At 37.3% G+C, this 14,727-nt stretch overlaps 1 protein-coding gene across 10 annotated transcripts in view; it reads left to right on the top strand.

The window, feature by feature from the left end:
- HMBOX1 (homeobox containing 1) overlaps nucleotides 1-14,727 on the top strand; it is a 174,623-nt gene that overhangs the window by 119,835 nt on the left and 40,061 nt on the right. For all 10 annotated transcript variants that reach the window (XM_024746921.1, XM_024746924.1, XM_024746920.1 and 7 more), the window contains exons 5-6: nucleotides 3,725-3,835; nucleotides 14,300-14,453. In XM_024746921.1, coding sequence (XP_024602689.1) covers nucleotides 3,725-3,835; nucleotides 14,300-14,453 — 265 coding nt within the window. The remainder of the gene's footprint in view (nucleotides 1-3,724; nucleotides 3,836-14,299; nucleotides 14,454-14,727) is intronic.

Below are 14,727 nucleotides of genomic sequence, written 5' to 3'. Positions count from 1 at the left end.
TTTTTTTTGTACATTTTTAATTTTTTTTTTTTTTTTTTTTTTTTTTGCGGTACGCAGGCCTCTCACTGTTGTGGCCTCTCCCGTTGCGGAGCACAGGCTCCAGACGCGCAGGCTCAGCGGCCATGGCTCACTGGCCCAGCTGCTCCGCGGCATGTGGGATCTTCCCAGACCAGGGCACGAACCCATGTCCCCTGCATCGGCAGGCAGACTCTCAACCACTGCGCCAACAGGGAAGCCCCATATTTAATTTTTATAGTGCCTTTTCTGGAAAAACTGCTTGCTTTATTACTTTGTTTTCTTATGAAAACTGAGATTAAGTTTTACAGGGAAGAAGTTCCTTGTTTGTTTCCTCCTCTCACAAAAGACTAGACAGGAGGATATTCTTTATTACCTTCTCTCCCTTTGTTTTATTAAATTAATAATTACACATAGAGAAAATTGTAGAACAACATATATTAGCAGTTAACACTGATTACCCCAGAGTGGACTTCGCCAGGGAAGGCTGAAATTAACTTCTTTTCACACTTCTGTTTTGTTTAACTTAATTACAGTGTTTATAAAGCAGCCAATAAAGTGTGTAGTGTTTATAGGGAAAGGCTAAAATAAAATAAGTTAATAAATATTTGTAGACAGATTAAGAAAACGATATAGAGGTGTACAATGGAGGGAGAGTCTGCCACTCTAAATTCGTATTGTGTATCTTTGGCTATATATGAGCTTTTGTTACTGTACAAAACAACGTAGATTATGTAAAAATATATGTATTCATTAAACTATATACTTTTCCATTTATATCATGGGGATCTTTCCATATTGATACATATCCATTTGTTTGTTTTTTTAACACCTCATAGAATTTTTAAAACTTTTTTGGGAAAACTTCATTGAAATACAACATAGAGAAAAGTGTCCAGTTTAATGGCTTTTACAAAGTGAAGACACACATGTAACCACCATCCAGATCAAGATCAAGAACAGTGCTGGTCACTTCATGGGACTTTCTCATCCTACCTCCAGTAATTAACCTCCTCCCTCCTAATGACAGATAACCACTATTCTGATTGTCATCCATATATATATATCTAATTGTGTCTGTTTTTAAACTTTATGTAAATTGAATCATACAGTATTGTGCGTGGCTTTTTTACCTGTATGTGTGACTATTTTTGGCCAACATTATTTTTGTGAGATTTATCCATGTGACTTCATATAGCAGTAGTTTACCCTTTTTCTATTTGTTGTAGTAGTCTATAGTAGAATACATAAATACCACAATTTATGCATTTTCCTGTTGATGGGTATTTGAGTTGTTTCAAACTGGGGACTATGATTAGACAATGCTCATATAAGCCTTCCAGTACGAGTATTTTGAACATATTCTTTTGAGTATGTACACATTTCTGTGGGCTGTATACCAAGAAAAGAAATTGCTAGATCATATGGTATGTGTATGTTCAGCTTTAGTAGATATTGCCCAGTTGTTTCCCAAAGGGGCCCTGACACTTTACCCTTCCGTCAGCAATATGAGAGTTTCATATATGCCCTGCCAACACTTGGAGTTGATGGCTTTTTGTTTGGTTTTGGTTTTCTATTATTTGTTTTTGATGGCTATTTTAGAACATTAGCCTTCACAGTACCTTATTATATGAATATACCATAATTTACTCTCCTTTTGCTGGGCTTTTGCCCTCTTGCCCCACTATAGCACAGCCAGAACCTGGACACCTCTAATATCTAGTAGACTCTGTGGTTTGTTCTATGTGTGATCTGACTGTTTGAGGATGATTTAATACTGTAGGTAACAGAACCGATATATTTGGGTTCTTTTATTAGCAGATTTTCCTCAAATTCCCTCTGTTTTTGAGTAGTATGATACCAATGTAAGAATCCATATAAAATGGTTTCATTTTGTTGACATGAAAATCAGTTTTGATTTCATGGTGGTACATGGTTGATTTCTTCACTCTTGTTAAAAACTCATGTGAGGGCTTCCCTGGTGGCACAGTGGTTAATAATCCACCTGCCAATGCAGGGGACACGGGTTCGAGCCCTGGTCCAGGAAGATCCTACATGCCACAGAGCAACTAAGCCCGTGCACCACAACTACTGAGCCTGCGCTCTAGAGTCTGGAGCCACAACTACTGAGGCCTGCGCGCCTAGAGCCCGTGCTCTGCAACAAGAGAGGCCACCGCAATGAGAAACCCGCGCACTGCAACGCTGCCAAAAAAAACCAAAAAGTCATGTGAAAAATAGTATAATGTTTGAAACTAGACTTTTGGTGAAAGCATTGCTAAACATGGCCAATTTAATTATACTGAATAATTTGCAGTCTCTTAGAGCAAGCATACAGAGATAGCTGCCAGCACCTGCATCACATAGATCTTCAATCCATTGAAAAACTGCTGTGTGAATGATTTGAGAATATAATCTCTTCGGTTTTGGAAAGACTCTGAATTTCACCCTTTGAAAGTGAAAGGTGTTTCCAATCAGAGAACCATGTTTCTCAGCCCAACTTTTCTTTTAACAAAACTGCCCTCCCCCATTTCTGCAAATTTTCTTTTAACGTAGGTTTTTAAAAGTACAGAAGCTAGGGGCTTGCTTTTAATGAGTTAAATGTGATAACCAGACCTCCTGGTTCTTCTTATGTTAGGGGGCGTGATTACTTCATGATAACCACTCTTTCTGTTGTGAGTTACAGCTTTAAACAGGTGCTGGCACAGGTGGTATTCAGTAGTATCCAGTTACCATAAGTAATTCCTTGGGAGAGTTTATATACTGTTAACCCTCTATGGTAGCTGAATGGTCTTTTGGAAAGTGCCTTATGGGTGTATAAGACAGTTTTATATTTCCTATTATTCTTTGCTTTTGCCAGTTTTATGTTGAATTATTCATTTTGGAATAGCTATAATGACCAAAAGAAGCATGTTATTCTCATACTCCAGTAAGTTTTAGACATGCTTTTTTACCTTCCACATGGAGGTCTTTCAATTTCTTATTTATTGCTTTCAAGAACTTGTTAGTAATAGCTGAAAACTACTGCTTTGTATTGTATTCAGTGTTTCGTTAAGTCTGTTAGAACATCTTTACCTCTTGAGATTTCTTAAGAGGTCCTATTGTAGCATAACTCTAAAAGTCTTCCAACTGTTAGCTATCTATACTAATGAGCCTGAAAATTAATTAACAAATGAGTTAGCCTGAATGAATTAACAAATAATCCAGAAATCTTATTGAAGAGAGTATTTTCAATGACCTCTCCTTTCCCAGCCCCTCAGTCTTTTTATCAGTATCAATAATGAGTAGCAAAATGTGCTGGCTTGATTTTTTTTCTTCCAAATATCTGGTAAAAGTTCGAATGTTCTAAACCAGGATCGGGGTGGAGGTGGTGATGGTGGTTGAAGGAGCACAAACTTGATCAACTTCTGACAACTGTTATTTAGATAGCTCTTCATTTATCTCACATTCATGAACCTGGTTTAGAGATTAATTTAGAGACCATTTTTAAGTCTTGGTAAATAAAATGCTTTGACCTCTTATAGATCATTTCTGAATATATCCTTGCAGTCAGCTTTTATAAGGAAGCCCAATATTAAAAGCCTTGCTCAAGTTGCAGCTTCCTTGTAGAATTAACAGAGAATAAAGTACCCAATAACCTAGAACCAACAGATCCCTCATTAACTTCCCTGTAATTGCAGTATCCACAGCAGCTGTTCCTCTTTCTCCACAGGTATCAGTCAGAGCCGGATCTCTCACTGGCTGTTGCAGCAGGGATCAGACCTGAGTGAACAGAAGAAAAGAGCGTTTTACCGATGGTATCAGCTTGAAAAGACAAACCCTGGTAAATATTTTTTCCTTTTTTTATTGCATCTGAAATGGGACAAATATAAATTAATTACTTTATTGACTCCATAATTGGATTCCATTCCACTCCATAGTGTTCCTTGGTTTGTCTTCCCCAAGGTAGTTTCATACTTTACTGTTGTTCCTTTATGCCAAAGAACACTCTTAACTGTAAAACCTAAGCCCTGATTGTACCAATTTTTAGCTTAGTGTCTAATATTATCTAGTCATTTTCCCTACTTCCTCCAAGGTGCCTCTTTGTTTTCCAGGCTATATGACATTTCTAACCATAATTTGAAAGAAAGGTCATGATAGTCAGTAGCCAATTTTTTTTCCCTCACCTATAGGTGTTGGTACATATAAGATTCCACACCTAGTTTTATATGGGTTTTTGTAAATCTTGTTTTAGTTAGTAATATAAATTTAATACTTTTATTTTGTTCATGCTATACCATATCCAATGATTTCTGCTAATGATTTTCTCTTTCTAATTCTAATTTTGGGTAATGAATGTGTCTTTGGACTTTAGGGTGAAGCTGCCCTGTTGACTTTGGGGGCAGCAGTAGGTTGGAAAATAGACTGAAATCTTTAAAAAGATCACAAAAACCTTTGTGTCAGAAGTTGCCAGGAAGAGGCAAGATCTATTGCAGGATGCTTTTAATGGTGGTATATAAGTAAAATCTGAAGTTTGTGATGGACTCCCTCAATCTACACATTACACAGACTTCGAATATCGAGTATTGAAGACTCTTAGCTAATAATAGCATTGGCTCTGAGGTGGAAATAATGTTATAGAGACATATTTGTGTGTGTGTGTCTCTGGTTAGATTTTTTTTTCCCAAAGATCACTTTGAAAGGCTCAGGCAGACAAAACAGAACAGACCGTATCAATCTCTTCGCAATGAATTTTTTAATCTACCCAGCCCCCCATTTTTTATATTTCAGATATACAGAAAAATTAAAAGACCAGCACAGCTAACACCTGTTTATCCTCTTCGTAGATACAGTAATTGTTAACATTTTGCTATATTTGTTTTATCCCTATAAAATAAATAAATGAATAAATTTTAAAATGTATGTATGTGTGTATACAAACACATACTCTTTCTCTCTTTAGCATTCGTCTCCTGAAAAAAGGGTAATCACCTACATAACCACAGCCCCTACAATCACATCTAAGAAAATTAATTTTAATTCCATAATAACACCTAATATTCAGTCCATATTCACATTTCTTTAGTTGTTGCAAGAATGTCTTTTGTAACTTTTTTTAGAATTAATTTTTTAATTGAAGTATAGTTGATTTACAATATTATGTTAGTTTCAGCTGTACAGCAAAGTGATTCAGTTATATATATTTTTTCAGATTATTTTCCATTATAGGTTATTACAAGATATTGAATATAGTTCCCTGTACTATACAGTAAATCCTTGTTGCTTATATATTTTATGTATAGTACTTTATATCTGTTAATCCTGTACTCCTGATTTATCAGCTTTTTTTTTTTCATTAAATAGTATGTGATTTAGGTTGACAGATTGGAATTTGTTATGTCTCTTTAGAGTCTTAAAACTAGTCACTTAAAATTTTTCTTTCATGACATAAACTTTTTAAACCATCTAACCTTACAGAATGTCTCACATTCTGGGCTTTTCTATATCCTCTTAGTGTCGACTAACTTGTTCTTCTATAGCCTGTGTATTTCACATACATTGGAAGTTAGGATTAGAGGCTTGATTAGATTCAGGTTAAATATTTTTTGACAAGAGTGCTTCATAGATTGTTTAGGGAGGACATTTACTAATGGCTGCAGTTAACTTTGAAACACATCAAGATAAAATGAATAGGGAGATGGATATGTGATAAACTAGGTATGGTAAAATATTAGATGGTATGGGTACAGATTTTCACTATAAAATTCTTTCATTGTTGCTGTATGTTTGAAATTTTTCACAATAAAACATTGGGGCAAAATGCTTTGTAGGTAATGTATACCTCACGTTACCACATGTCAAGAGGCATGTAGTGTCAGGTAGTAGCACTACTCATTTGCTAAGTTTGATTGTTTGTTAAAGTGGTGGCCACCGGATCCTATTTTTGCAGCTTGTAAATAATCTGTAGGCCATTACTTTGCTGCTGGATGAATAGCCTTTTCTGCAACAAGCTTTGCCAGTGGTCTTAGCGTGCATTGATGATGCTCACCTGAATCAGTTATTCTGATGGGGGATTGCAAAATGGTGATGATGTAATCTAGCATTCCTTCAATATTTACTAGCTGGCAGTTTTTCTACAAAGAGGAACTTCCATTTTTAGATATTTTTCTAATGATACCTAGATATACAGGCAAACCTCTCAAAATAATGACTCTGTTGTTGCTGCCATTAGTTAAATGTTCTAAAACAGCACAGTTTAGTAGAAATATAATGCAAATGACATATGTAATTTAAATTATCTAGTAGCCACATTTTAAAAAGAAGAAATAGCTAAAATTAATTTTGATAATGTATCAATATTTATGCTTGTATTATCACTTCAACATTTAATCAACACTTCAAAAAATTACTGAGAGCTTTCCTTCTCTCTCTTCCTTCAGTCCTTCCTTTCTTCCTTTTTTTCTCTCTTTCTCTCTCTCTTTTTTTCCTTTTCTTTCTTTTTCTTTGAAATACAATGTGTATTTTACACTTAAAGCACATGCCATCTGCAATCAGCCACATTTCAAGTGCTCAATAACCACGTGTGGCTAGCGGCTACCATATAGGACAGCGCAGTCTAAAGACTCATGTTGAGGCAACACTTCCATCTGAGCTCTAAGCAGTCTTCCCAAAGAGCTGACTTCTCCCGTGACTCACAGCAGAGCAAATCAGATGGAAAGGAACAAAAACTTGGCACTTGGTCTGTTTAATAGAGCAGTTTAGGCTATGATATTGATAACAAGAGTTGGGCTAGGTAAATAAGGAACTGTGCCCAAGGGCTTCATAAACCTGGTCACATGCCAGCAATTGGCTACCAGGGGGAGTATCAGAGGGATTGTTAAGATGTTCCAAAATATATACAGCAGAGCAATGAAGAATTTGAAAGACAAACACAAGTCCAACTCTGCCAGGTAATCAGCCTCCATAAGAGAAGGGATTTTTGTCTCTTGGATTTGGCACTTAGATCAGTGCCTGACATGTAATCTAATCATAGCTGGTAAAGCTAAATTACCACACTGGATTTCAGGGCTGGACTTCAATCTCAGACAGGGACTGGGATACCAGGAAAATGAATTCATTACAAGCAGGAAGGCGGACTATCATGTCGGCATTGTTGTAGCTGATCTGACAGCACTGCCGCCTGTGGAATACTACTATTGGAATCCAGTTTTAACAGGAAAATGGGAAAGGGCTAACAGCATTCATCCAGCTGTTAATTAGCAGGTGTTTTTTTCTTTAAGGATATAGTGCCTCCTCCTTTTAACAGTAAGTACCCCTAATTATATGCATTTGCTTTTCTATGAAGTTGCATTACCAACTGTCCCCCTGTAAAAGGACTTCCTATTTTTTATTTAAGAATCAAATCCATTCTAGTTCTGAGTTCTTTCTAGCTTCCTAGTCCAGTTCTTTGTAGTCTAGTTTCTAGTTTTCTGTAGGATGTAATTCAGAGTTAGCTGAAAAGAAGGGGATAAGTTTGTAATTGTCAAATTGGTCCTTTTTGTTGCATCAACAGTAATTGGATATTACCAGTTGAAATTTAATTTTTTTAAAGTTTTTCTTTGCACTTTCACCTTTATTAAAAGAGCTAATACGGTATAGAATTTTTTCTAGATAAATGCAGTTTTATTTTATTGAGTTTAAAATAACCCTTGGTTTTAGCTAAAGAATTTATTCTTATTTCATGGACACTTTGGAACTATTATATGATGATAGTTCCAAATTAATATTGTGTGATAAGATGAACTAACATTACATTAGCATCTAAGAATACCTTATCCAGTGTCTAGTCAGTATTCCCTTTTATATAATACATCAGAATTTTCTTTGCAAGTCATTGCAGAGGTGATTGGAATCCAACTAAATGTCCCTCAGTTGAGAAGTGGTTAAATAAATTATGGTATATCTGTATAATGGAATACTGTGGAGGCTATATAGCTTTTTTTTTTTTTTTTTTTTTTTTTTGTGTTCCCGGGCCCCCTCCCCTTGGGGCCCCCCCCCGCCGCGGAGCACAGGCTCCGGACGCTCAGGCCCAGCGGCCACGGCCCATGGGCCCAGCCGCTCTGCGGTTTGCAGGATCCTCCCGGACCAGGGCATGAACCCGTGCCCCCCGCATCGGCAGGCAGACTCCCAACCACTGCGCCACCAGGGAAGCCCTATATAGCAATTTTTTAAAAGGTGGCTTTATATGAATTGAATTTATATGTAGGAATATCAAATTCATCAGTGAATAAAGTAAGGTAGAAAACAATGGATATAGTATATTGCCATTTATGTAGGGAATACACACACACACACACACACACACACATATGATTATATAAACTTGGAACATCTCTGGAAGGGTATATTAGGAACTGATAAGAATAGCTCTGTGGCGGGGAACTGAGAGAAGGGGAGGGTGGGAGTGGCAGGGACACTGTTAACTATGTAACCTTTTTGTGTCTTTCTAAATTTTATTCCATGCACTTGTGTTGTATATTCCAAAAATACATATAAAGTGTAATGAAAATAAGAGAGGGAGGGAGGCAAAGAGGGAGAGAGGCAAAAAAAGAAATTAATCTACCTTGTTAATAGCTTTTAAGATATAAAACAACTGAAGAACCTAGATTTACATAGTTCAGACCTGCTTTTGAGAGGCAGTTAGGTAGAGAAATAAGATGTCAGTGATTTTTATTGATAGTTCTTTTATTTCATGTTTTTTCTCTGTCCAGGACAGATAGCTTGTTGGAAGAAATGTAAATGGTACCATCACTTTGCATATATTCTGAGAAAAAATGCAAAATTAAGGACACTCACACAGTGAAAAAGTACTTTTTTTCCCTCTAAGCATTTAGAAAAAAAACCAAAAAGTATTTGTACATTCTGTGCCTTTATCCCTGGGCTCAGAGCATTTCTCTCTGTATACGTTGATTGATGTTCTTCTCTTTTTCAACCTCTTCACTCTGGATCCATTTGAATAGGTTTTTTTAGTCTCTCTCTTAGTGGACTCAGCAAGAAAAATAATAGAGTGCATATTTAGGTTATTTTTACTGATAATCCTATAGATACAGTGTAGTTCTCTGCTAAACAGACCAATCACCAGAATTTCCCAGCATAACCTAAAGCCTGCCAAGGCTTATGAATAAAACAGGCTGATGGAAACTGATCAAATACATTTTATCTTGTTTCTTATGAAAACATTTACAAGAAAATGCCTATTTTTAAAAAGCAGTGAGTACTGAATTCAGTATGGTTGACATCAAGAGCCCCTTTATTTAATCAAATTAAGCTCAACAGTCCTCTCCCTTGTCTAATTTAAACATTACTATAGCAGACAGGGTTTGATGAGTTCTTCTTGGCTCATGGCGGTGATTCTGCATATTTCTAAATTAAACAATTAAATAAAGTTTGCACATGAAGTAAATTTGGAGAGCAGAGTATGCCTCCTCCCTTCACTGTTGCAGGGAGTAGAGCCTCAGGGAAATCATGTTTATGACGTGGGGGAAGATGAAAAATTACTTTTGGAGAAGCTAGTGTCTATGAATGGAGCAGTAATAACATGCTTGTAGTCATTCTTTTATTAGCTGATTGGCAAAGGCTCACCCAAAAGTAACGCTGATAAGCAAGAAAATGATTATAGATGCAAAGAGAACAGTTACCAAAATGTTAAAATCTATCAGCAAATTAGGAAGAGTTTTGTTTTCTCTGGGTTTAGATCTGCTAGATAAATCTGCAATATTTTGTCTTAATGGGGGCCCAGATATAATGTGGAGAAAAAAACGTTTCTGTAGAGAACACAGGTAACATGCTTCCTATAGGGAAGAAAATACTGGGTTCTTTAGCCAATCCAGAATGCCTGTATTTTACTTCAGAGGGATTTAAATTCTTACATACATTGTTCCTGCATAATTGTGAACCCATTCTTGGGTTATTCATTGCTCTCCATCTGTTTCAACCAAAGCAAGAGGAACAGGTTTCTAGAACAAATCTGTTGTAGTGTTTCCAGAGTTTTTCTTGTGCTTTTTTTTTTTTTTTTTTTTTTTTTGCCACGCGGCTTGCGGGATCTTAGTTCCCCAAACAGGGATCGAACCCATGCCTTCGGCAGTGAAAACGCAGAGTCCTAACCACTGGACCACCAGGGAATTAATTCCGTCTTCTGCTTTTTTTTTTTTTTTTTGCGGTACGCGGTCCTCTCACTGTTGTGGCCTCTCCCGTTGCGGAGCACAGGCTCTGGACGCACAGGCTCAGAGGCCATGGCTCACAGGCCCAGCCGCTCTGCGGCATGTGGGATATTCCCGGACCAGGGCACGAACCCGTGTCCCCTGCATCGGCAGGGGGACTCTCAACCACTGCGCCACCAGGGAAGCCCTCTTCTGCTATTTTTAAATACTACTACATTGAAAAAGAAAAAGGAACAAGACAAAAACCTCAAAAGAAATATGATAATATTATGTTTCAAATTAAGTATGTTTACAGGTTTGAAATTATTCGGAGTTTCCACCTTCTATGCATAAATTGCCTTGATTTCTTTTAAAGTAACCAGGCCATTACTTACTTCTCTCTCTCCTTTTTTTTCCTCCTTCCCTCTCTCCCCCTTTCTTTGACTTCCTGACCAATTTTATTTCATCTAAGTTTCCTCTTTTATAGAAAACCTGGACAATACAGGATATTGTAAAGAAGCATAGTTATATTACCAATAAACCCTAATACCAGGGAAGAACCATTATTATCAGTTGGCTCATTTCCTTCAACCTCATGACTCAGTTAAGATTCTTTGTATTCTTTGTTTTATTTGTGCCCATTTATCACTCTAAGAAAGCATGCCATAGTTACACATATGGCCTACTAGTAGCAACTTACTGATCTGTTTCTCACCCTCCACCCGATGAAGCCCTGAAACCCTCTATCCTTTTACCAGAGCCAGACCTTGGATGAGAGAACCTGGCTGCCTTAACCAGGTCATTTCTACCTCTGTCTTTATTAGCCATGGTAGCAAGTTTGGCTCCGTTTTGGACCTTTTATCATGGCTGTAGAATAAAGCTTATATAATCTAGCTTAGGTAGATTCCAGAGCCCTCATTATACTGTCAATCCTGCTTGCATTCCGAAAAGTACCAAAACAAGGAGTTTGAAACCCTCTAGACCCATAGTTCCTTCTTACGCCTAAACTTTGTTAACTTTGAATTGGCCCCAGACCTAATTGCCAAGTTATTTTGGCAGAATGGAAGCCTCTTTCTTGAACTACCTAAAGAAAGGTTTCAGTTTAGAGTTTCATAGTGTGTAGGACAGGAATTTTTTAAATCAGGGGTTAGCAAACTCTTCCTATAAAGGGCCAGATAGTAAATATTTTAAGCTTTGCAAGCTGTGTGGTCTCTGTCACAGCTACGCAACTCTGCATTATAGTACCAAAAAGAGACAATATGTAAATGAACGAGTGTGGCAGTGTGGCAGAAGGCCAGAATGTGCCACACCTTTTAAGCCAGTAGGTCTCTAATGTGTCGGTGACACACTTGCCCATTTGAGGAAGAGGTCAAATATTTACTTTACATCACACATGACAGGAAATCATATATCTATTAAGAGTTCAAACAAAAGTAAAAACTATAAAAATATTCTGAGTTATATAAAATGCATTGACCATAAAAGAACAGATTAACAGATTTGACTGTACAAAAATTAAGATCTCGAAACATCATAAATAAAAAGATGAATGAAAAGCTGGAGAAAAATAGTTGCAATCTATATGACTAGCAGTTGGTATGGTATCTACACACCAATAAGAGGAATAACTCAAAAGAAAAAAGGACAAAAGATATAAATTCACAAGAGAAGTAATTGTCAGAAACAGGAAAAGATGCTCATTCTTACTAATAGTGAAATCTTTATATATTAAAGAGAATTTTTGGTCTGCCAAATTTATAAATGTGAATAATTAATAACACTTATACTAATAATACTCAGTGTGTCAGGGAATTGGGGAAATAAACAACTGGAGGTGGTTGTGATGTCTTATATTAGTTCTATATTATTGTGTAACAAATCACCCTACAGGTTAGGAGCTGAAAACAGCAAACATTTATTACCTCACAATTTCTGTGGGTCAGGAATTCAGGAGCAGCTTAGCTAAGGAGGTTCTGGCTCAGAGTTCTCATGACATTGTAGTCGAGCTGTCAGCCAGGTCTGCAGTCACCAGGGCAGGACAGTCTGCTTCTAAGGTCACTCCCATGAGTCTTGGAAAGCCCCACGTCGTTATTGCCTATTGGCCAGAGATAGCAGGTCCTCCACATGGGCCTGGCCATTGGCTTGCTGAGTGTTCTTGCTACATGGCAGCTAGTTTTCCCCTGAGCAAGTGATCTAAGAGCCAGAGCAACAACACAGACACCACAGTATATTCTACAGTCTAATCCCTGAAAGTGGCATATCATTACTTCTACCATATGTTATTGGTCACATAAACTAATCCTAGTACAACGAGGTGAATACCAGGAGTTGGCAATCCTTAGGAGCCACCTTGGAAGCTGGCTACCACACAACTATATTAGGGCTGTGTGTCTAGGGCCTTATTTCTGTCAGCTGGGTTCTACACTTCTCCACATGGTGTCTGCTGCAGCTAGAATGTCCAAACTGGCTTTTTTCCTCAAATGTCTGGCACCTGGGTGGGTTTCACAGGAGCACCTGGAGGCAGACTGGGCATCTTTCACTCCACGTGGCTAGCTTTGGCTTCCTTACAACATCGTGGTCTCAGGGTAGTCATACTTCTTATATGGCAGCTGGCTTCCCCCAGAACCAGCATTCCAGGAGATATAGTCAGAAGTTGCAAAGCTTCTTATGACCTAGCCTCAAACTATGTCCATGTTGTCAAAAGGCGTCACAGGACTAGCTCAGATTCAGAGGCATGATTACCAGGAGGTGTGACTTATTGTGAAGGGCCATCCTTGGAACCTATCCCAGGGAATTATGCTTAGGAGAGATGATGCTGGCTTACTCTAAAGTGGTAGCAGTGAAGGTAATATAAATTCGTCTGATTCTGGATATATTTTGAAGATAAAATTGACAGGATTTGCCTGTGCATTAGATATATAGTAGGTGGGAAAAAATAGCAGAGGCAAAGGTGATTCTGAGATTTTTGAGCTGAGCAATTTAAAGAATAGGGATGCCATTTACTTGGATGGGAGAGAATGCAGGACAACAGGTTTGGAAAGGAAAATCGGGATTGGTTGAAATATTGGACATCTGTATGAGACAGTACATATAAAGATGTAGCCATTAAGGGGACATCAAGAAACAAATCTGTGTGTAGTAAAGTAGAAATGCTACCCTTGGTATTAATTGCAAGGTACAATAAATAGAGTATAATTCCTGTTATGAAGAAAGAAATATATGCATACATGCATTATCACCAGTTCAGGCTGAGAAAAGTCTAGTCTGATTTAGTAAAATATCTCAATTGTACATTTTTTTCCATTGGTTTTATTACATTCAAGAGGTAAAAAGTATAGTATTAACAGGCGGTAGACTTACGGAGATCTGAATTAGTTAATAGACTAAAAACATATCAAATACCCTCTCTTCTTTTGATGCTATATTTGACTTTTTTTTTTAAAGAGTTTGCAACAATTAGTGTTATTTTAAATTCGTCTCCTACCTGCATACATTGATTAAAGGGCTCCATTTTCTCAACAACAAGAAGTCTTTTGAATGGTAATGAAAGGTTCTGAACTTGTAGGATATATTGTTCAGAAAGATTAAAACTGTCAAATAGGAATTTCAAGAGAAATTTTTCAGAGGAAGATACTCTGATTAAGGGTTGTCACTGGGCCAAAGATCGTATGTCCTTATTCCCCTGAAGAGAGAGATTTTGAGCTTTGTTTCAAAAATTGACATAAACAAAGATAAAAGACAAATGACTAACTGAAAAAAATGACATTTAAACTAATTAATAATGGGGGAGTTCCCTGGCGGTGCAGTGGTTAGGGCACTGCACTTTACTGCTGAGAGCACAGATTCAATCCCTGGTCGGGGAACTAGGATCCTGCAAGCCACGCAGCATGGCAAAATAAAATAAAATAAGCAAAGTAAAGTGAAATAGATGGACTTTTTAAGGAAGAGTTTTTGTCTCCTTGGATTTTTATTTTGGTCAAATAATGTTTTTAAAATATAAATACCAAATGTATTGGGCCTGCAATTTCCAGTGAAGGGGCAAAAGTTTATTGTTGATTTCATGATATATTTGTCATATTGGTTTTAGTAAATTGCAAGATATTTGCCCAAAAAAGTCTCATTTATTTCAGGAGCTACACTAAGTATGAGACCCGCGCCCATTCCAATAGAGGACCCGGAATGGAGACAAACGCCTCCCCCAGTCTCAGCTACATCTGGCACCTTCCGACTGCGACGAGGGAGTCGATTTACCTGGAGAAAGGAGTGCCTGGCTGTCATGGAAAGGTACATGTCTCCTTTTCCTAGGAGCAATCTCCCAAACTTAGGAAAGAGAAACTTAGGATAGATTTGGACACTTTTCATTTCAAACAAGTAATTTGAGATCTAGGTTTTATCTCTAAAAGTATTTTGGAGTACTATAAGTGCTGTATTATTGAAATAAAATGATCTTACCATTGAGAATTCATAATATCAATTCATGATGATTGATTCTTGAATTGAATTGATTGATTCATGGATTCATAATATCAATTCATGATGATTGAGTCATGAATTCAGT

This window comes from Neophocaena asiaeorientalis, unplaced genomic scaffold, assembly GCF_003031525.2.
Source record: "Neophocaena asiaeorientalis asiaeorientalis breed wild unplaced genomic scaffold, Neophocaena_asiaeorientalis_V1.1 scaffold633, whole genome shotgun sequence".
NCBI classification, from domain to species: Eukaryota; Metazoa; Chordata; class Mammalia; order Artiodactyla; family Phocoenidae; genus Neophocaena; species Neophocaena asiaeorientalis.
This window is presented reverse-complemented; position numbering and strand designations above follow the sequence as displayed.